Genomic DNA, 23064 nt, shown 5'->3' with positions numbered 1-23064 from the left:
GAGAGAGAGAGAGAGAGAGAGAGAGAGAGAGAGAGAGAGAGAGAGAGAGAGAGAGAGAGAGAGAGAGAGAGAGAAGGAGGCGAAGGAGGAAAGGAAGAGGAGAAGGAAAGGGGGCAGTGGAGGAGACAGGAATGGAGAGGAGAGGCCCTTCAAGAAAAGACACCAACATCCATTTGGATCCCACACAGCTCTCTCCATAAGAGAATGCCCAGGACAAAGCTTTGTTGTATACCCACAAAGAAGGAACGGGACATAAATGATGATTCAGTCATGGAGACTGAGAAAGAGCAATCAGAAGGAAAAGGAGAGCATAGTATCACAAAAAAATCCAGAGAAGAGATAATATATTGAAGGAGAGATTACTAGCAGTGCTGAACACTCTAGACTCTAGAGAAATAAGGAGGGATGAGAACTAAGAAAAAAAACATTGGATTTAATAATTGAAAAATCATTGGTAACCTTGGAGAGATCAGCTTCAGTCAAGTGATCTGGTCATAAGCCAGATTCCAAGGGGTTGAGCAGTGAGTGGGAGGTGAGGAATTGGAGGTAATGATGAAAGACAGCTTTTTTCAGAAGAGCCTTGGCAGTGAAAGAAAACTTAAAGGAATGGCAAGGTCAAGAGAAGGATTTTTTTAAGGGTAGGAGAGCTCTGAGTATGTTTGTAGGTAGCAAGGAAGAGGCCAGTGGATAAAAAAATTGAAAGAGAGATAGAGATGATTGAAGAGGTTAGCTTCTTAAAGAGCCAGAAGAGGTTAGGATCAAGGAGAAGCTGATTTGGCAAAAAGGATCACTTTGTCCTCTGATGCTGGAGTGGAGTAGGAGAGATGTGGGAAGGGTGATTTGAGAGGATTTGATATGTAGATTTGGGAATATGAGAAGGCTTGAAATGTCTTAATTTTCTTGGTAAGATGTGAAGAAACATGACATAATGGATAGAGAGAGGTACATCACCTAGTCAGGAAGACTCGAGTTTAAGTCCTATCCCTGACATATCTTGCTGTGTGACCTTGGGGAGGTCATTCCATCTCTCAAAGTTACAGAGATGATGCCAATATGCATTTGTAAAGGATGTTTCTCATAGGTAGTTCCCAGTGAAGATGAAATCACAGAGGGTGTGTCATGATCATTTGCACTTAAGGAAAATCACTTTGACAGAAGTATAAAGGAGAGAGCAGAATGGGAAAAGACTTGAAGGAGAGAGACCAGTTTTAAGGCTTGTAACTGGTTGAGAAGTGATAAAGGACACATTTAAGGGTGGTTACCGTGTGCATAGAGAGGTCAGATACAAAAAAAAGGTTACAGAGATAGGAAACACAAAATTTGGTGACTGATTGGATGTGGGTGAGTTGAGTGAAGGTGAAAAGTCCAGAACAACACTAAGCTTACAAACTTGGGAGAAGGGAAGAGTCAAAGGAGTTTGCAGATTCAGTGAGAGTTTGCAAATAAACAAAGACCCAAGGTCTTTTTCACATATACTGTTGTCTCCTTTATTCTGTATCTAATTGACTTTTTGAGTCAATTTTATATATGCTTCCTTTTAAATTTCCTTTTATTCTATTTGACCCATTTGAGCCTGATTCTATTCTCCATTATATTAGACATTCCTCCCAAAGTCATTCAGTCAACAAGAATTCATTAAAGGTCTGCAGTGTGCCAGACAATGTGCATGAGTCTAGGTTTACAAATACATAAATGAGGTATTTTCTGACCACAAGAAGCTTATATTCTATTGGGGAATATTATCTGTTCAAAGATAAGTATGTATATGCACACACATCTATCTATCTGTGTATATATATGTATACACACACACACATATATATATATGTACACAGTTTATTCAAAGTATTGGTGCAATTTTAAGCAATTAAATGTTTGCATGTACAGGGGTGTGTGTGTATTTTCCTATCCTAACCAAACCCTCCTATTTGCCTGCAATGCTTTCTTTCCACAATCTCTCAGAATCCCTAGCTCCATTCAAAAATAAACTATTCTTTTTCCTTTTTTAAAAAATCCTTACTTTCTGTCTTAGTAACAGTCCTAAGAGAGAAGGGCAAAGGCTAGTCAAGTGGAGTTAAGTGACTTGCCCGGGGTGACACAGCTAGGAAGTATCTGAAGTCATATTTGAACCCCAGACCTCCAATCTCTAGGCCTGGCTTTCAATCCATTGAGTCACCCATAAGATCTGTTCTGATCCTATTAGTTGTTTATTCTCTTCCCTCCACCAAAATAACTTTGTATTTACTTGGGATATTTCATATTTCCTCACCTGTGTACGTACTATTTTATTTTCATGCCCAGGCACCTAGCTTAGTGAGCTCATCAAAGGCATCTAGGTGCTCTTTTACCATTTCCACAAGTCTTTTTTTTTAACCCATATTTTTGGTCTCAGTAACAACTTTAGGACAGAAAGGCAAAGGGCTAGACAACTGGAATTAAGTGACTTGCTCAGAGTCACACAAGAAGGAAGTGTCTGAGGCTAGATTTGAACCCAGGTCCTCCCAACTCCAAGCCTGGCTCTCTTATCTACTGTTCCATATAGTTACCCTTTCAAGTCTTCATTTGCCATTTTTGTTCAATACAAGTCAACAGGTGTAATATGACAGCCAAAAAAGCCACTGAAATCTTGGGATGCATGTAAAATGAATCTTAACTTATAAGGAATAAAGAGGTGAAAGTCTCGCTCTCCTGGTCCCACCAGACCATTCTGGTCAGTTTGGAAGTAGGTTCAATTCTGGGCAACGTAGTTTAGTCAGTCAGTCACAAACATTTTTTAAGGATTTAGGAAGAACACTGATAAGCTGAAGAATCTAGTTCAGTGATATTAAACTGAAATAGAAACAAATACCTGCAGGCTGCACAGTAACTTAGAAAACCACTTGACATCATTTATGTTGTATTGTTATTTATTTTGTTAAATATTTCTCAATAACATTCTAATCTGATTAGAGCCACCTTTGGGAGATGCCTCAAGGTCACCATCTTTGCCAGTGATCTATGCTGTATGAGGATAGGTTGAAGGAGCCAGTCTAGAGATCAGACTCAGGTGGAACATGACAGCTTTCTTCAACTATTTGAAAGACTGTCTTGAGGAAGAGGAATACTTTTCCTTTAGTGGAGGCATCCAAGCAATCACTGGGTAATCACATGTAGGATATGTTACAGTAAAAATTCTTTTAAGTGGGTGTAAGTTGGATCAAATGGCCATTGAAGTCTCTTCTAACTCTCAAATTCAGTGATTCTGAGTCAGAGGCTATTCTCTGGGAAAAGATCCTGTTTGCTTAGGGTGTCAACTAATTCAGTGAGAGAGGAAGATATTTGGATTGGGTCCAATAACCCTAATCTCTGGGCTACAGACTGCACCAGTGCCCTCTGTTTGCCCTTACTCAGTACAAACCACCAGACTCCAACTTCATGTCACAAGCAAGTAACTCTGGTCTTGGAATTCCAGTTCAAGGAAGCAAATGAAATGATCTCAAAAGCCCACAGTTTCCAAGCTGCCTGGGAAGGCAAAGACCATTGTTCTAAGAAAGCTCAAAAAGCAGACAAAAACTCCAAAATCACTTGGTTTCAAAAAAAACTGAAATACTTTTAGTAGGTAGCACAGGAGTTGGGGGGAGTAGAGGATTTGGAAATCAGCCATTAGGGTTCTCCATTCTAAACCCCCACCTCACTCTATCAGTATTTGTCTTCTCTCTAGATTCCAGTTCCTCATTTGAGCTGCTCTTCCTGGGTGTCTGTAATCCAAAAAAAGACCTTTCTCAAAATAGGAGACAGGGTCACACATCCAGCCAGGGTGGAGGAATGGTAGTTGAGACTTAAGAGTTCTCATCTCAATTTTGATGCATGTGTAAATGTGGTTCTGTGTTCATCCTCTCTTGGGTGTTAGTTTCTCCTTCTGTAAACTGAAAAGAATATTAACCTGCTCAGCCTCTCAGGGCTTCAGAATGTGCTAAAAGAAATCTATGGTTTGAAGTGTGATTATACAAAGGAAGGCATTCGGCTGTTATCCATCTCTCCTAAGGACAAGACAGAAGGCAAAATTGGGGTTAGACTCACAGACACTGGAAGAGACTGCCAAGGGAGGCTGTACAATCTCCTCTGGAAGACTTTTAAGCACTGGCAAAGCTCTCATCTTTATAGGTCAGATTAAGGGCTGTCGGGAACAGAGCTCATACCTGTAACCCCTGGAGGTCACCCTGTCCATTTGTCCCAGTGATTTCTTATCTGCCGAGTAGGAGTTAGAATCAAGACATGTGAGACTTGGGGAATAAGGGTACCCCGAGCTTTACAGTTCTAGGTGTGTCTCTCTCTCATCGAAGAATTATTTCACAAAATTCCAGCTATGTTGTATGAAAGAAGCACATATCTGTCTCCATTGAGACCTGTTAGTTCTTTCTACTCAGGAGCTGTTCTCATCTGAGAAGACCCCAGAGACTATCTTGAGCTTGTTTGTTGACCCAGCCCTGACCCTGCAGTAGTCATTCCCTAGGCACCTGGAGGCCATCGCCAAATGGGGACTCTTGGGTCTACCCAGTCAACTAGGGACAGGTAGAACGGCAGAATAAAGGAGGAGGTACCTAAGAGGAAAACTGCCCAAGATCTTTTCCTGCCAGATATGGAAAAGAGGAACGTCAGGAATAAAGCCTTATAAATATAAAGCCAGCAACCACCCTCCACCACAATTCCAAATAAGTTAGGTTCTTTCTCCTTCTTGTCAACCTTCCCTCTACTTACACACCATCAGGTTGCTAACTTATGAGTTTTCCCTTTAAAAACTATTCTTAATATTTATCTTAATCTTAAGAAGGGGAAAGAAAGGACAAAAGAATGTAGATTGTGACTTCAATTCAAATTGTGACAAAATTCAAACCCCGAACGATGGTTCTATTCAAAGGGAAATTGGTGGTAAGATGACATAAAATATCAATGTGTAATAAATATATAATGAAGGGACAGTTAAGTAGCATAATGGCTAGAGCTCCAAGCCTGTAGTCCCTGGGTTCAAATCTAGGCTCGAGACTTTCTAGCTATATGTCCTTGGGCAAATCTCTTAACCCTGTTTGCCTAACCCTTACCCTTCTGTCTTAAAGTTGTTACTAAGACAGAAAGTAAGGGTTTAAATAAATAAATAATGGCATACCTTTTAAATACTTAATGAAAAAGTTAATTGAATTTTAAAGGGAGAAAAAGACACAAAAAAGTATACTAGTTGGGGATTGTAATATACCTCTCTCAAACACAGTTTGACAAAAGACAAATAGGAAAGAAGTTACAAACCAGAATAGAATATCAGTAAAGTCAGATAGTATAGATCAAAGTTAATTACTGAATGGAAATAGAGATTATTTCTTAGCTGTGTATATAACACCTTTACAAAAATTAACTATGACCTTGGGGCATAAAAACCTCATAGACAAATGCAGAAAAGTACAAATACGAAGCACATTATTTACTGACCACAATAAAATAAAAACTATGATCGACATAAGGTCTTTGAAGAAAGGATTCAAACATAAATAAAGACTGAATAATTTAATTTTAAAGTATTGGTGGGTCAAAAAAACAAATTAGAAATAATAGATAATTTAAACAGAAAAAGACAACAATGAGACAACATAAAAACTTCTGAGAATCTAGCTAAATCAATTTTAAGGGAAAATTTATATTGCTAAACATTTTCACCAACAAAAAAGGGAAAGTATATACATTGATGAATTTGGTATGCAACTAAAAAAACTAACAGAGCAACAGATTTTTTAAAATGGAATTAAACACAAAAGTAGAAATATTAGAAGCCAAAGAAGAGATAAACAAAATTGAAAGTGAAAGAATAATAATAATTGATAAGTAGAATGAATCTTTTTTTAAAGTAATAAAAATAGATAATTAGATAACCCAGTTTTAAAAGAATAAAGAATACCAAATTACCAATACTAAAAATAAAAAAGGAGAATTCAAAACAAATGAAGAGGAAGCAAAGGAAATTACTGCTAATTATTTTGTCCAGTATATGTGAACAAAATTAATAATTAAATAAATTGGAAGAATATTTATGAAAATATAAAATGCCCAGATCAACAGAATAAAGAAATAGATAATTTTAACCCACTATCAGAAAAATAAGCTGGACAAAGCCATAAATAAACCCTCAAAGGAAAAAAAAAACAAGGAAAAAAGATTTATAAGTGAATTCTATCAAACATTCAAAGAACAAGTAATTTCAATATTACACAAACTGCTTGAAAGACTAGAAAAAAGAAGTGATCCAAATATCTTTTATGATATAAATATGGTCTCAATCTAGGAGAGGCAAAGTGGAGAAAAAAAACCTATAGACAAATATCCCTAATGAATAGTAACACAAAACCATTGAATAAAGTGATAGCAAAGAGGCCATAGCAACATATTAAAAACATTATACAGTGTGACAAAATAGAATTTATAACAAAGATGTAGGGTTGACTCAACACAGGAAGACTATAAATATAATAGACCATATTAATAACAAAAACAATAACAATCATATTATAACAAATGTAAACCAAGTTTGACAAAATGAAATGCCCTGTTTTTAAGAACAGGAAAAAATATACTTTTCCTTAATATGATAAATTGTAATCATCTAACACCAAGAGTTAACATTATTTGTAATACAGAAACACTAGAGGTCTTCCCAGTCAGATCAAGAATAAAAGTGAGGATGTTCATTATCATCACTAGTATTTGATAAAATTCTAGATGTTAGCTATAGTAACAAAAAAGAAAAAGAAATTGAAAGAATAAGCATAGACAAAATAAAATGATCACATTTTTACAAGTCATATGGTGGTCATATGGAGATTCAACTATAAATTAACTGAAACAATAACTTTAGGGGGCAGCTGGGTAGCCCATTATAAAATAAACCCACACAAATCATCACCATTTTTGTATATTACCAATAAAACCTAGCAAGAAAAGATAAAAGGAGAAATTTCATTTAAAACAATTACAGAATATATAAATGTTTAGAAAGTCATCTACCAAATCACGTGGAAACTATGTAAATAAAACTACAAACTACATAAATTAATTTACTTATTTAGTGTCATAGCAATCAAACCAAAGGGTTGCTTTATAAATATAGAAAAATAATAGAATTGTTGTTGGAGAACAAAAGATCAAGAATTTCAAGGGAAATGATAATAAAAGGGAAGAAGCAAGAGACTGACTAATCATACTAGATTTCAAAATATACCACAAAGCAGTAATCATAAAAACTATTTTATGGCTGTAAAATAGAAAAATTGACCAACATAATAGAAATACAAGATTCAGAAGCAAATAAACATGGTGTTTAAAAAAAAATAACAACCCTAATATAAAACTCACTATTCAACAAAAACTACTAGGAAAACTAGACAGAAGTTTTGCAGAAATTAGTTTAATACTACATATCACACTCCATACCACAATAAACTGCAAATAGATACATGACCTACATATAAAAGGTCATATTATAAACAAGTTAGAGAAACAAGGAAGGCAAAACTTTCACAACTATAAACATGTAGACAGGGAAAGTGTTCTTGATAAACAAGAGATAGAGAGGATCAAGAGAGATAAAATGTATAATTTTGATGACATAAAATTAAAAATAATTTCCACAAACAAAATCAATGTAGCTAAAATTAGAAAGGAAATGCTAACTTGGGGGAGAGGAGAAGTCTATACAACAATGTCATCTGATAAAGATCTCAAAAAGATGTCAAAGATATATTGAGAACTCATTCAAAAATATAACACAAACTATTTTCTGTTAGGTAAATGGTCAATAGATATGAACAAGCAGTTCTCAAAAAATTAAAAGAAAGAAAAGAAATCTATCAATAACCACATTTAAAAAAAGTTCTGAATTACTAATAATGAGAAATGGAAATTTTAAAAACTCAAACTTCATACCCTCAGACTAAAGTGGCAATTATTTGAAGAGAGATGGAAGGCAGCACATTAATGCAGTTTGGTGAAGCTATGAATTCATCTAACCATGTTAGAAAACTTGGATCCATACTCAAACATGACTAAGTTGTGTATACCTTTTATCCCACTGATATCATGATTAGGCATATACTCTAAAGAGATAAAAGAGGGAAAGGGTTCATTTTACAAATATATTCATAATAGCACTTTTTATTTTAGAAAAAAAATTGAAACAGTGGATACCCATCCATCGGGGAATGGAGTGACAAATTATGATATATAAATGTAATGGAATATCATTGTGCCAAAAGAAATAATGAAAAAGAATGGATTAAGGGAAACTTGAAAAGAATTGTATGAACTGAGAGAACAAAACCAGAACAATTTGTACAGTGACTACGATATTATAAAGAAAAACACATTTGAAAAACTTAAAAACTCTGATCAATGCAATAGCCAACCATGTCTCTAAAGGATTAATGATTAAACAACTTCTCACCTTTAGATTGAGAGTTGATGGTCCAGAAGTACAAAAGGAAACATACGTTTTCAGATGTGGGCATTCTGTGTATTTGTTTTACTTAACTATGCTAAGTTGTTACAAGAGAGGGTTGTTATTGTTTTGGGGGGGGCACGTTTAGGGAGAAATGGTTTGTGAAGCCTCCAAAAATGAAAAGTATCAATGACGCACTTAAATTAAATGCACCAAAAAAAAAAAATATAGGAGGGCATTGCACTTCTGTCTGCTTCTATTCTTCCATAAAGCCTTGTGTTCTAAAGTTTGAGATCTCTCTCTAGAGTTTTTCATTACCCCCATTCAACTGAAGTATCTTTAAAAGTAGATTTTTAGGGTGCCTTTTATGCCACTTGTCCCATTGGCTTGAATTTCAATTTATAGCATGTGGATTAGGCAAAGAAGTTAATGAAATGGAGAAAAAAGTTGATTCCCCTTTCTGGGTTGGTATCTTCTCCCCTATTCGAAATAATCATACATTTGCATATTTCCAGTGCTTAGGACAGTGCCTGACAAATGGTAGGTACTTAGTAAGTGCCTGTTGATTTGATGTAGGGAATAGGAAGAAAAGAGCTACAGCCTAAGCTCTCCAAAATAGCCTCATAGACAGGTCTGCCCAACCTGTTTTAGGAAGATTGTTGATGTTCTTTATATCTGTATCCCGAGGGAGTGGGGCTTATATCAAATGAGGAATAAATAAGGCTAGAATTGGGTCAGATTTATCTGGGGAAGTAATAGCTTGCAGAAGAGATCTACAGGAGAAAGAATGGGTAATTGAGTGTGGTAAGAGGTTGGAGATGGAGCAAAGGATCCTATAGCCTTCCCCACCTAGTGAGAAAATAAATAGAACCTTATGCAGAAATTTTGCACTAATCAGGCCCCAGTAATAATAAAAAGGCATGTATAAATATAAATGAATGAGGACTGGAGGAGGGAACTGGACTTCCAGATGTGGACTGGCCATCCCTAAATGGGGCAGTGCTCCCATGTGATTAAACCATTTGAATCACTATTACTTTGCAAGGACAATGTCTAAGGGCAGGAAAAGAGGGAAGAGAGAATGGGTAGGACTGACCCAATGGAGCAAGCTCAGCACATTTCCAATATTCCAGGACACCAGGCAGACTATCCAAGGTCTCCTTTTCAAAAATTAAAGTCTCCCCACAAGTCATAGAAACACAGTATCCACAGAGTAAATCCTCCCTCTTTGAGTTTAAGGGAGAATAGGGATACCTATGTTTAGGGAAGTCAAGCTATCCTAGAAGGGGACCTATAGGATTTCAATCTTCAGGGGGGTGTGGGGATGCTGCGGAGAGAAGGAACCACTTTAGTCATTAATCTGGTTGACTTCAAGGGAGAAAAATCTAAACTTCTGAGTTTCCCCTGATTATACTGATTTCCTCTGAAAAAAATTCTAACAGACTCAAAAGCTGGTAGGAGTCCAGAATCAAGAGAAAGGGACTGGAAGTTAGACTATTCCGGAGAAGAAACAGTGGTAGAGTGACAGAAATAAGAAAAATTGAAAGCAAGAAGTAGGAGAGAAAGGGCAGAAGATTAGGTAGTAGGATGGTGATGGTAAACCTATGATACGTGTCAGCACTGACATGCGTAGCCATTTTTGGTGACACGCGGCCAAAGAAGTATGGGGCTGCATGCTGAGGATGAAACATTTGCTGTAGTGTAGTGTAGACACTCTGCATTATAGATGACAATTCTACCTATATTAATTTACCTATTTGGGTTTATAAATACAGTTATATATTACAATTATACATTTTTGTTATTTTAACTATAAATATCACAAAATTATGTTTTTTTTTTCTCTAAGTGACACACCACCTGAGTTATGCTTGGTTTTCTGGTGGATTTTGACATCACTGTAGTAGGATCAGAGAAATTGGGAACATTGCAGGAGACATGGGGAGAGGGTCTAGGAATAGAGGACATAGGAGGTGATAAACTTGTAAGACATGAGAGGAACCATTAGAGTTGTCTTTTCTCTCATCTAGATTGTATTTTCTCTTAGGATCAGTGGCTTTGGTGTATTTGTGTCCTCACCCAAACACCCAGTATGGTACCTTGCTCCCCCTAAGTTCTAAGCAAACACTCACAGCCTTCAGAAGGAAGGGAGGTCATCAAGCAAAGAGAAAAGATGGAAAAGAATTGGGGACAGAAAATGGACTGGTTGTGGGGAGGGGGGGAAGGACCAGAGAAATGAAGGTTTAGTAGGGACATGATAGCTGTCTTCAAATATTTGAAGGGCTGTCACATGGAATGGGGTTTAGACTAGTTCTCCTTGACCCAAGAGGTCCAACTAGGAATTAGTCAAAAACAGTAGTAGACAGAATTTATGACATGGCAAAATCAGGCTTGTTCAAAATAAAAATACCCTAACAGTTAGACCTACCCAAAAGAAGAATAGAATACTTCTCAAGGGAATGCTAGATAATGAAGGAAACCTTTTGCCAACTTTATTGTAAAGTAGATTTTTCTTGAGGTAGGGTTGGACTAGATGATATCCTTCCAATTCAGATTCTGGGATTCTGTGACTAGAGTTGACATTTGCAAGGGGTTTTATGCACTGGGAAGCCCTTAGGACAGGTATCTGCCCCCTCCTCCCCCAGCTAAGGGAATGGAGTGAGAGGCCAAGAATGACAGATTTTCACAAGGCTAGGTGCCATTGTCTTGATCACTGATTCTCTAACAATTAAAGTTTAGGGAATAGAGTAATGCTAAGGTTTAAAGTGGATGTGTATCACCCCAGGAGATTGCATACCAACCCAGGAACGTGGTCATAAGCATGTTAACCCACACAGATCAGCCTCAGTCCCCACCCTAACACCTTTACCAGCAAAGTGAAGACCCTAAAATAACTGTGCTCTAAATGGGGGGATGCTGAGTAAGGCGGTCAGGCTGCCTGCCAAGCATTCGATTTCCTGGAACAACCAGAACGCAAAAAAAAAAAAAAAAAAAAAAAAAAAAAGAATTCAATGGATAAAGACAGAATCAAAGAGAGAATCAGGAACAAGGAGGTCAAGTAGGATAGTAGCATGAGTGGGATGGGCTAGATGATCTCTTAGGTCTTTTTCCAGTTTTTACAATCCATGCTTTGAAAGAGATACAGGAGGAGTAGCTAAGTGGCTCAGCAGACAGAGAGTAAGACCTGGAGTCAAGGGGATCTGGGTTCAGACCTAACCTCAGATATTTCCTAGCTCTATGACCTTGAAGTCACTTAACCTCAATTGCCTTGCCCCTACCTCTCTTCTGCCTTGGAACTGATACTTGTGTCATTGCTAAGATAGAAGGAAAGGATTTAAAATAGAAAAAAAAAATTCAGATACAAGGAGAGGAGGGAAGGGGTAAACAGAAAAGGGCTTCTGAGATACCTACTGCTATTTACCCAGTACTTTACTGATGACCATTCTGAGAGGGTCTTCCATCTCTAGGTTCTTGTTGGGCATGGACTTCTTAAAAAAGAAGACATATCTAGGAGGAAGGGGAAGGTACCACTGGGACGTCTTATTTCTTATCCTCTAATAACTTCTCATTGGGCAGTTAGGTGTTGTAGTGGATAGAACACTGGATTTGGAGTCAAAAAGATTCTTTCTGAGTTCAAATATGGTCTCAGACACTTACTAGCTATATGACCTTAAAGTAAATCACTTAACCTTGTTTGCCTCAGTTTCCTTATCTGGAAAATGACCTGGAGAAGGAAATGGCAAGCCATTCCAGTATCTCTACCAAGAAAACCCCAAATGGGATCAAGAAGATTCAGACAGGACTGAAAAATGACTGAACAATAGTAACACCTCTCTCTCTTTCTTTTATAGCTCAACATCCTAGTGGACACAGGCAGCAGTAACTTCGCAGTAGGAGCTGCTCCCCATCCCTTTTTACATCGATACTACCGGAGACAGCTGTGAGTGTAGGGGAACCAAGATCCCTTAATTCTCTAATGAAGGCAGGGGACAGGGAATAGTGACTGGGAAAGCGAAGAGCAAGACCCAAAGGGCATAATCTGAAGGAACAAAGACAGAGGGTGAGAGGTTGGTAGGATAACCAGAGCCAAGGAGATACTCATTTCCCGAGAAGTGAGCAGGTATAGCTGGTTGCTTTTGGACAAAGTGACCCTGCAGTCCACAGGAAAGTCATAAAGGTCTTCCCTACCCACTCCACCTTAGAAGTTTTAAATGTGTGGAGAATGGGAGAGCCTGCCTCATTCCACAACCCTTTGGTAGTGTCTCAGTTGCCGCAACCACACTAGACACCAGCAGATGGGTTGAAATGGTTCCCATGATGTCTTCTTCCAAGAAGAGTCAGGAGAACCCCAAGACCTGTACTGCTTGTTTCAAAAAAAAAAAAGAAAAAGGGCCTTTCATGGACCCCCATCTGAGTGAAAGTCAGGAAATTTAGGGTAGAGATGCCTATTAACTTCCCCATGAGAAGTCCTTCTCCCAATGCAGAGAGAGTTCCCAGAGTTGGCAGGTTTGTAGGACAAAGAGCTAAAATAGAGCTTGGAAGAAGAGGTATGAATGGTGATGTGGGGGCCCTGTTTAGGATGGGAAGGAAGGAAAAGAAAAAAATTACTGGCACAGGTGGGTAAATAATGGGATTCATTATTGAATATGTGGATTAGAAAAGAGTGTTAGGTGTAGGTAAGAGGCAGGCAGAGAAGAAGAGTCAAGGTTTCTGAAATGCCCTTTCTGGGGCCACTCAGACACCTCAGAGCATATGTGAACCACATGTTCCTCTTCTCTCCTAATATTTTCTTTCCTCCCACCTCCCTAAGCAGTTGACAGGCATGGGAGTATGAGTAAGGTCAATGAGTGGAATGAATGATTCCTTCTCTAACCTCCTCCCTAGTAGTTCAAGCCCTGGTTACATTCCATTATATCAGGTGTAAGATGTCATAAATATGAAAAAATGGGTGGGAAATATTCAAGTAGGTGAGCTGGTTACACACAGGTAGGGTGCTAAATGTTAGTAGTGTATTACATGAACCTGTGTAAGATCTTGGAACTTGCACAAATCTTAGTCCTCTCTGTAACCTGCTCTGAGGGATCCTTACCACTTCTTACTGGCACACTGTCACCCGGCTGGCACCACCAGGTTCCAGTGCAGCAAGGGAGTCAATGAGTCCTTTTCTCTGGGAGCTCAGCCAAGCTGGGAAAGGAAAAGATGCCCCTGACTGCCCCTCTGGCACCAGGCACAATGCACAATGCCTAAGCTTGTTCCCTATAGAGCCTTGGCCCAAGATATAGGGAAATGAGCCGATGGGGCAGTTGTTGAAGGAGCTCCGGTCCACTTCCCTTTGTGAAATTGCATGGTGCCCTTAACTATTGTGTTCTCAGGACAAAAATGAGCTGTATAAAGGTTTTAGCCCCATTCTATGAACATCTAGATATGGATAGGATCCTAAAAGGAATAGCCCAAAGTCCCATTTAAGATGAGAGTGAGCATCTTGCTGAAAAGGCAATGGGACACTGGCAGCCATACTTGTTTCTTTGGAGCTGATGCCGTTGGACCCCAAGCTAGAGAGTTTTATAACGCCTAGCATGTGTTACAGCAAGTAATTTCCTTATCCCCAAAACATACATACCTATACACCTGCCTTCTTTTCACAGATCCAGCACCTATCGGGACTTACGGAAGGGTGTGTATGTGCCCTACACCCAGGGCAAGTGGGAGGGCGAGCTGGGCACTGACCTAGTAAGCATCCCTCATGGCCCAAATGTCACCGTACGTGCCAACATCGCTGCCATCACTGAGTCTGACAAGTTCTTCATCAATGGCTCTAACTGGGAGGGCATCCTGGGGCTGGCCTATGCTGAGATTGCTAGGGTGAGGAAGCAGACAGCTGGTGTTAAATACTGCATGGGGAGGAAGAATGATGGGGAGGGAAGAGGAAAGAGACTGAGGGAGGATGGTGCAAATGGGAATGGAAATTGAACTGACACTAGAATGTTTAAATATAGGGAAGTTATGAAACTTACAAGACACTAAAAAGCATTTTCTTCAGAGACTTTGAAGAATAAGTGAGATGGTGGATTAAAAAATATATTTGGTAATGAAAATGATATAAAACCAAAAAATATTAATATAAGATTTTTTAAAAATGAGATTCCTATCTGTCTAGGAGTTAGATGTGCATGAAGAGATTAATATGACTTTACTTCAAATATCCCATAAAAGCTCTACACTGATGCCCCTGTTGGCACTGTTATTGTTCCTCAGTATAATCCAAATCTACCCTCATCTTCCCAAAGTGCCTTTCTGACCTAAGGCTAACTATCTCCAAGATAACCCTCTGAAAGGGACTTTCAAGGCTCTTTGTCCCACCCTAGGGATAACTGCTTTTGCTCTTGTGTAGAAACAGGATTCTTGCCCCTTGTTCCCTAGTCTCAGTGACTTCCCCAGAATTCACTCTAGTTGTTTTCTTGACAGCCTGATGATAGCCTGGAGCCCTTCTTTGACTCTCTGGTGAAGCAGACCCAGGTACCCAACCTCTTCTCCCTACAGCTGTGTGGCACTGGCTTTCCAACCCTCAACCAGTCGGAGGCACTGGCTTCTGTTGGGGGGAGCATGGTAAGTGGGTTCTGGGATAGATATGAAGAGTCTAGCTGGGCAGATAACAGTTGGCATCTCCTCCTTCCAGGGCCAAGTAAGGCAAATTCAAGGAATAGTGACCCTTTATTTTCCCAATACTGATTAAAAACTTTGCTGTGCAAGTTGTAGTTTCTACCACTAGAAAGTTTCATGGGAAATTTGTAGCAGGCTCAGATGAAAGGCAGAGATGATTAAAGAATTGAAAAATAAACTTGTCAGAAAAGGCTAAAGGAATTAGCATGACTTAGTCCAAAGAAGAGGTATGTTTTCAAATCTCTGATTATCACCAGGAAAATAGTGAATGGTTCTCCATCCCCACCAAAACCAAAATGAAGGAATAGACAAGAGTGTAACAAAAGCAAATTGGGTAAGATTTAAGTAACTTCCTAAGAAAAATGGGTTATATGAAAGTGGAATAGATGATTGGGTAAAATGTAGCATTTCCTCTGTTTGATAGAATTTTTAAAAGGAGAAATCCCCAAACTGTCTAGGTTGGGTTAGAGGCAGTCACGTCTAAAAGAAGAAGGATGAAAATCATGATATTTAAAGGGCTCTGCCATCCAAAGGCATCTAATTTTTTTGTTGTTGTTGTTACTTCACAATATCTAATAGTGGACATATTCATACCTCCATGTTCCTAAAGCACTATGCTCCTAGTTCCCCCAAGATACACACCCAGTGGATTAGGGCATGACATAAGCCTGGACCTATCTCTCTCCAGATCATTGGGGGCATTGACCATTCTCTATATGTGGGCAGTCTGTGGTACACACCCATCCGACGAGAGTGGTACTATGAAGTTGTCATTGTTCGGGTGGAGATCAATGGTCAGGACCTGAAAATGGATTGTAAGGAGGTAAGAATACCAGTAATACTGGAAGTAAGAAGGCATATTTTGAGTGCTGGGGAACCCCTGACTAAGGAGTTGGACAGCAGCCAACCATAGGCTTGAGAAAGAATTAGGGAAGGGATCTTTGTCTCAGTCTAACTCAATGGTAAGAGTAAGACCTCCATCTGTAGGGCAGAGGTTGGGAGAGTATTCACATAAGAATCACATGGTTGTGATCTAATGATAAAAGAGCTCATGAACATTAGGAAGGAAAAAACCTATGTTCTAGTCCCAACTCGGCCACTAATTCTGCTGTGTATATTTAAAAAAGCCAATTAACTTCTCTAGATCTGTTTCCTCATTTGTCAAATGGAGATAATCCCTACCTAATCTACCCTATAAGACTGAAAAAGATAAGAACTACAAAAGCATTTTGAAAAACTAAAAAGCACTATACAAATGTGGGTTATTAGACCATCCTGGCCCTAGGCCTTTGATTATGATGATTGTTTAGGAGATATTTGAATAGAATAGAAAAGCATTTATTAAGTACTTACTATATGCCAGGAACTGTACTAAGTACTAGAAACACAAAAAGAAAAGCAAGAGAGTCTCTCCTCTCAAAGAGCTCATATTCTAATTGGGAAAGACAGCATATGTGGGAAAGTTTGGCTGTAAGATGCACGGAAAGGTCTAGCGGTCCTTAGAACACAAGAGGCATGGCCAGTTTTAAGGTCCAAGGGCCTTTGGGCTGCACTATTAGGAAAGGGTGATCCTGGTGATCTGTAGGTAGGTGGAGGTTTAGCTGGGATGCGTTAGGGGACAAAAGAATGCTGTTCCAGAATGTATCCAAGGCCTCTTGGACTAATGTGACCAGCATAGTTCTGACCAGCACTTGGCTCCAAAAGGCATCTGGCTGCCCTGATCATCTTCTCTCCTCTTTAGTACAACTATGACAAGAGTATTGTGGACAGTGGCACCACCAACCTGAGACTGCCCAAGAAAGTGTTCGAGGCTGCAGTCAAGTCCATCAAGACAGCTTCCTCGGTCAGTGGAATTAATGGACATACATACAGTGTAGGCGTTGAAAGGGTTGGGGGGAAGGAGTCATGTGGAAAGGAAGCACCAAAAAATCAAATGAGGCTAACACCCTTATAGAACACTGTGACACAGAGTACTACAGCTCTAGGAACCAGGAGCTGAGGTAACTCTGGACACTGATCTTTTCTCCATCTGTCTCAGCTATAATCTGCCCTGTCTTCCATTTCAAGCTGCACCCTTCCCCCATCCATACCAAGAAGTAGAGAATGAATAACGAATGGTCTTCAGAGGCCATCTAGTTGTGCCCATATATTAAGCATGAATCTCTTCTATAGTATTCCCAGCAAGTAGTAAGTGGTTTAACCTCCAGTGATGAGTTCAAACCTTCTAAAGCAATATATTCCAATGCAGTTCTTCCTTCCTTAGCCAAAATCTGTATTTCAATAAGCTATATCCATTGGTTCTAAGTCTATCCTCTAAAGCAGGGGTCGGCAACATATGGCTCTCGAGCCATATCTGGCTCTTTAGAGGGCCAGATATGGCTCTTTCTGCAGGAGTCATAAAGTCAATTTTTTTCAGGCGCCGTTATAGGAGCAGCACTGTGAGCACTGTACGGCTCTCATGAAATTAATTTTAAAAAATGTGGCGTTTATGGCTCTCATGGCCAAAAAGGTTGCTGACCCCTGCTCTAGAGCCAAGAAAAACAAATCAAAACCAATGACAAGTCTTACAAATAGCTGAATATAGCTCTTCCCCCATCCCACCCCAAGTCTCCTCTTCCCAATTTCTTCCTTCCTTTTAAAAAACAAACAAATGAACACTTTACCTTCTGTCTTAAACTCAATATCAAGTATTGGTTTCAAGGCAAAAGTGGGGTAAGGGCTAGGGAGATGGGGTTAAGTGACTTGCCCAGGGTCACACAGCTAGGAAGTGTCTGTGGTCACATTTGAACTCAGGACCTCCCATCTCCAGGCCTGGTTCTCTATCTACTGAGCCACCCAGCTGCCCCCCACATCGTTTCTTTCAGCTGATGCAGGTAGGGTATTTCTGGTACATTCCCCATCCTAGTTACTCTCCACTATATAGTCTCCCTTCCTCTAGTCCAGTTTTCCTTTGGGGCTGAACAAATGATAAGCCCCTGCAATGTCAAAAAACTGACCAGGTGTAACAAGAGACTACTTTCACTTTATTATAGCTATTCCCCCCAACTTCTATTTCTCTTTGTCCAAGACAGACAGAGAAATTTCCAGATGGCTTCTGGCTAGGGGAGCAGCTGGTATGTTGGCAAGCTGGTACTACCCCCTGGAACATCTTTCCAGTCATCTCACTCTACTTAATGGGTGAAGTCACTAATCAGTCCTTCCGAATCACCATCCTGCCACAGGTATGCTTTCTTAGCCAAAATGGGCCTCAGGAAAAGGAAGGCAAGTGGAATGGATTAGGAAGAGTAGACTGCAAATACTGGGCATAGCTGAATGGGGACAAAACAATAATGGAGAAGCACCATTGGATTAACCTTTCTGGACAACTGGGTCTCAAAACAGCCAAGGGATTTAATCTTTGAGTCTTATTTTTTCATCCCAAATGCTGTCTGTCTCACAGGAATGCTGAAAGAATGAAATGAGATAAAAGCAAAACATTACATAAATTGTTATTATTGAGAAGGTCTGTGAATACCTCAGGACCAGAGAAAAGATAGGATGGGTGTTTGAGTGAGTTTTCCCTCACCCTGTGATCACCTACCCCTAGCAATACCTAAGGCCAGTGGAAGATGTCGCCACATCTCAAGATGACTGCTACAAGTTTGCCATCTCACAATCATCCACCGGCACTGTTATGGGAGCTGTGATTATGGAAGGCTTCTACGTTGTCTTTGACCGAGCCCACAAACGAATTGGCTTTGCGGTCAGCGCCTGCCACGGTGAGAACACAGGCTTTGGGAAGCCAGAGGGTCTATATTTCTTTTGGTGGGACAATAAGGTTATCTGGGCCTGTGCCAACTTGGTAAGGAATTCCCTGCCTCTCAAAGACAATATACTGGGCAAGAGTTGTTGTGAATACATATCTTGCTTCTTGATCCTGTGACTCAAGCACAATGACCCTTACCGAAAGCCCAAGAGACCACAAGCATGCACATGGACACCATACCACTTGGTGATAATTTAGCTTACAAAGTCATTTTCCATCTCTTGGGAAAGGTAAGCCAGGGAGCAAGACTGTGTAGTTATCCCTGGGAGGTGTGGGTGTGGGGCTGGCATTATGTGGTCCTAATAGAAATGAAGACTCAAAATGTGTAGAATGTGGCCTCTGCCTGGCTGATTGTGCCAGGCTGCTCCTCACCTAAGATAAGTTGTTGGAGTTTTTTGGTTCTTTTTTTAATCTCCTTAAAAATGGAGCTTTGACAGCTTCCATCAGAACCAAAGTCCAGAGTCTCATAGTTATTGAAAATTTTCTCCCTAATTAAAACTACCATCAGGCACAGGCACTGTGCCAGATGACATGCCACCTTTCTCCACACTTTCACAGTGCACGATGAGTTCCGGACAGCAGCAGTGGAAGGTCCCTTTGTTATCACAGACATGGAGGACTGTGGCTACAACATTCCGCAGACAGACGAGTCAACCCTCATGACCATAGCTTATGTGATGGCTGCCATCTGTGCTCTCTTCATGCTTCCACTCTGCCTCATGGTGTGCCAATGGCGTTGCCTCCGTTGCCTGCGCCGTCAGCAGGATGACTTTGCTGATGATATCTCTCTGCTCAAGTGAGAGGCCCTCCAGGCCTCATAGGCCCTCTATGGCTCTCTACTCTGGCCACAGGCAGGAGACATGGAGATAGAGCAATGTGACCAGAGCACTCAGGACCCTTACCCACCAGCCTGCCTATCTTGACTGAGAGAGAACCAGAAGATACTGGCAAGGTGCGTCCTACTGGGATAATGTCTTTAGAAGGGGAAAGAGGAAAGGAAGCTCTCCAATGGCAGGAAACCCTTTGGTCACTTCAAACCTCAGCTAGAAAATTTTCTGCTGCTTGAACTTCATCCCTAAATATTTTCACCACCTCGACAAGTCCTCAACCCAAATTCTTCCCTTTTCCTTATTTTCAGAATTGGTACTATACCCAGCCTTTACCCTGCTGATGTCCTGGGATTAGAAATGGCTTACCTTGTGGTTCTCTTCAGCAGGGGCTAATGTATGACAGCTCCTTATTTTTGTGTAGAACCTATATAAACAACCCTAATTTGATTACAGGGGTGAATTTTTTAAAATTTGTGAATGGACTGGGGTATTTAAGTGATTTTTACTTGGAGGGAGGACAGGCAATGGTGAGAAGGGCAGAGAGAGAAAGAAGAAGTTAGGGAAGAGTAGTAAATGGGAAGAATAGTCCCAATTTTATGCCTTGCCATCTACATAGAATACTATGTCATATATACCAACCAGGAAGACCCTTATTTGGTAAGGGACTCCAGTTGTCTTGAAAGAACCAGATTGGCCCTCACACTATGGCCACTGATATTCCTATTCCTCTTGATTGACTTCAAGGTAAACTCAGAAGAAAAGAGAAATCTTTGCAAAATTTGCATCTGCCTTCCAGAAAGAGCAACTAGATGGCAAATCAAATTTCTCCCACTGAGGTCCATTAAGCAAATGACTTTTTTCACTATCTGAACCCTCTGTTCCCAGAGCACTTGTACTATAGTTTTGCTAAGATTCCATAACCTTCCACAGCCCTCCCCCTTTATTTCACACCCACAGAAAGAATAAATGGAATAAGGCTGAGCATGGTTGTATTTCTTGAGGTACCTAATCAGAGGGTCTCATTTCTTTTCTCTCCTTCCACCCTTTACCACAAAGTTCCCAAGTTGCTCTGGGACTGTGCAAGCTTGGGGAATTAAGTGGAGGGCCAGAAGACTTTCTCCTTAGTCAGTCTTTGAAAGCAGAATTCAGAACTTTCACCAAGTATGGGGTTGGATCTCCTTAACAAGGGATCAGGCATCTACTCCCTTCACCACCCCAGACCTCTCTCACCATCATCCCTTCCTCCCCTCATAACCCTGTCACACTCAGCTTAATGAAGCATCTTCCAGTGCCACTGACAGAGTACTGATAGCTCCCGAAACTCAGGGCTCTCTGGTCCTGTTGCTGTCATCTTTAGTACCTAAACTGTGCAGAGAGAGAACAGCCTCCCCACTTCTCCTCCCTACTTCCTCATTTCATTGTAAGCTTTTCTTCCCTCACTGAGTACTATTCTTTTCCCAAGGTCCTTGACTCCCTAGCCCATGTGTTATGTTGCCACCTAGGGTTAGGCACAGGGAGAACAAGCCCATCTTCCCAAAACTCAGAGCATTTGCTCTAGTGTTAGCAGAAGGTGAGAAGGAAAATATAAGTAATCCCCTCAATTCCACCTCAGCCCCCTCAAAGGAAACCTCCTCCTCAGCACTACTTTTTTCTAGTCCAGTCTAGCCCACCAGTCTAGATGAGGGTTGCCTGGCCTCCTTTTGTGTGGGTGTGATGTTGGGAGGAAGAGGAAAAAACAAATGCAGGGTTTCTGGAGTTGCCTGTCTCTGCCTGGCCATTCTATGGACTGGAGCCCCAGTCAGCTCCCCACAAGCCATAAGCAAGTAATAATGTGAATAATGGATCACAGCTTCTCATTTCCTCACCTGTACTTGGGGTCTCTTTCCTTCCACTGCACCTGGTGCTGTCCTGGATGATGGGGGAATATCCTATACCTCCCCCCCCTCTCACCCCCCCGAACTGACAGGAAGATCTCAAAAGACCACCTCTTTCCAGCTTGGGACTTTTAATGTGTAAATAAACCTTTGGGATTGCTAGTGTGTGAAGAAAAGGCCAAGTTCGGCTTTATAACCTCTACCCAAGGCTGAGGAAAACTGGTTTTTTCCTAGCTCTTCCCAGGGCATAAAACCAACAACTTTGGTTAGTTGGTCTTGTAGCTCTTCTGTTATTTTTTAAAAGAGAAAACTGGTTGTACTTAATTCTTCTTTTTACAATTCTCTTCTCCAAGTTGCTTTACCAACCTTGAACTCTTAAATGTAAAAAAAAAAATCCCTCTTGGTATCTGCTTCTTGCTTGTAAGATATGTATGTATATATCTATTTTTTAATTCTACCTTCAAAAGCCACTGTCCCATTTCCAATCCTCCTCATTTGGCCAACCTGAGCCCCACAGTTGTAGGCCAGCAGGCAAGAGGGTAGATGGAACTTAGGTGTTGCTTTCCAATAGTTCTTAAGACAAAAGAGAAAGAACTGAGCAACACTGGGGTCCCACTACCCATACCAACCTCTCCAGAAGCACTTGTCATCTTGCTGTAAATTAGGTTATCCAAGGGCTTTTGTTAGGTAAGAGGGGTGTCAAGCCCTCTGCTCCACCCCTCAGCTCTTCAATCTCTTCCACTCCCATGGCTCTAAAAGCTTTCTGAAGATAACCAGAAGTTACTTACCCACGTTTACTTCCTAGCCTTTTAGAGAATACTGAGAGATATCCTGAAGCCCAAGGCTCAGGGAGGTAAGCAGGTCATGAATAAAAAGAATCATGAAATGAAGAAAGGAAAGAATTTGCCTTCAAACTTCCCTACCACATTTTCTGCCCTCAGACAAAGACATCAGAGTAAAAACTCAGTTGTTAGGAGGGTACATATCATTCACAAAAGGCAAAAACATTAACCAGGGAAAACTGGAGAAGATAAAAATGGAGAAGGATAGGAGCCCTGTCCTCACCTCTGTCCCAGTTCAGCCATAGACATTTGAAAAATGCCAAAGGTGACTCATCCAGGCCATTTTCTTGACCGGATAGTCAGACAATGAATCCTGGTAAGAGAGCCAAGAAAAGGGAGAAGAGAGAAAGGACACCTGGGTGAACAGATGGGAAGGGAGGTAAGAATGAGCCAACAGTAATGGGAGAGATGTGGATAGATTTGAAGGAAAAGTCTTCTCCCACACCCATCTAATCAGTAGAGAATGATTACTACCAGGTTTCAGGAAAAATAAAACATACCTGCACACACTGACCCAAAGGTTATTGATAATAAAACAATTGGGTTCTTTCAGAACAGGGCCACACCTTTAAGAGTTAGTGTTTGGTTTTCAGCTGGA

General features: G+C 40.4%; 1 protein-coding gene across 4 annotated transcripts in view; it reads left to right on the top strand.

Moving 5' to 3' along the window:
* BACE1 (beta-secretase 1) overlaps window positions 1-21723 on the top strand; it is a 40726-nt gene extending 19003 nt beyond the window's left edge. Inside the window, exons 2-9 of one of the 4 annotated variants that reach the window (XM_044669601.1) lie at window positions 12307-12395; window positions 14101-14185; window positions 14996-15061; window positions 15804-15938; window positions 16857-16958; window positions 18187-18336; window positions 18702-18873; window positions 19479-21723. In XM_044669601.1, the coding sequence (XP_044525536.1) occupies window positions 12307-12395; window positions 14101-14185; window positions 14996-15061; window positions 15804-15938; window positions 16857-16958; window positions 18187-18336; window positions 18702-18873; window positions 19479-19720 (1041 nt within the window). In that variant the 3' untranslated portion in view covers window positions 19721-21723. Of the gene's footprint in view, window positions 1-12306; window positions 12396-14100; window positions 14318-14920; window positions 15062-15803; window positions 15939-16856; window positions 16959-18186; window positions 18337-18701; window positions 18874-19478 lie in introns of all 4 variants that reach the window. The other 3 variants (XM_044669599.1, XM_044669598.1, XM_044669597.1) reach the window with 3 other exon arrangements.
* The last annotated feature ends 1341 nt before the right edge of the window (window positions 21724-23064 follow it).

This window comes from Gracilinanus agilis, chromosome 3 (assembly GCF_016433145.1).
Source record: "Gracilinanus agilis isolate LMUSP501 chromosome 3, AgileGrace, whole genome shotgun sequence".
Lineage (NCBI taxonomy): Eukaryota > Metazoa > Chordata > Mammalia > Didelphimorphia > Didelphidae > Gracilinanus > Gracilinanus agilis.
The sequence above is the reverse complement of the archived record's forward strand: the minus strand, read 5'-3'. Positions and strand labels throughout refer to the sequence as shown.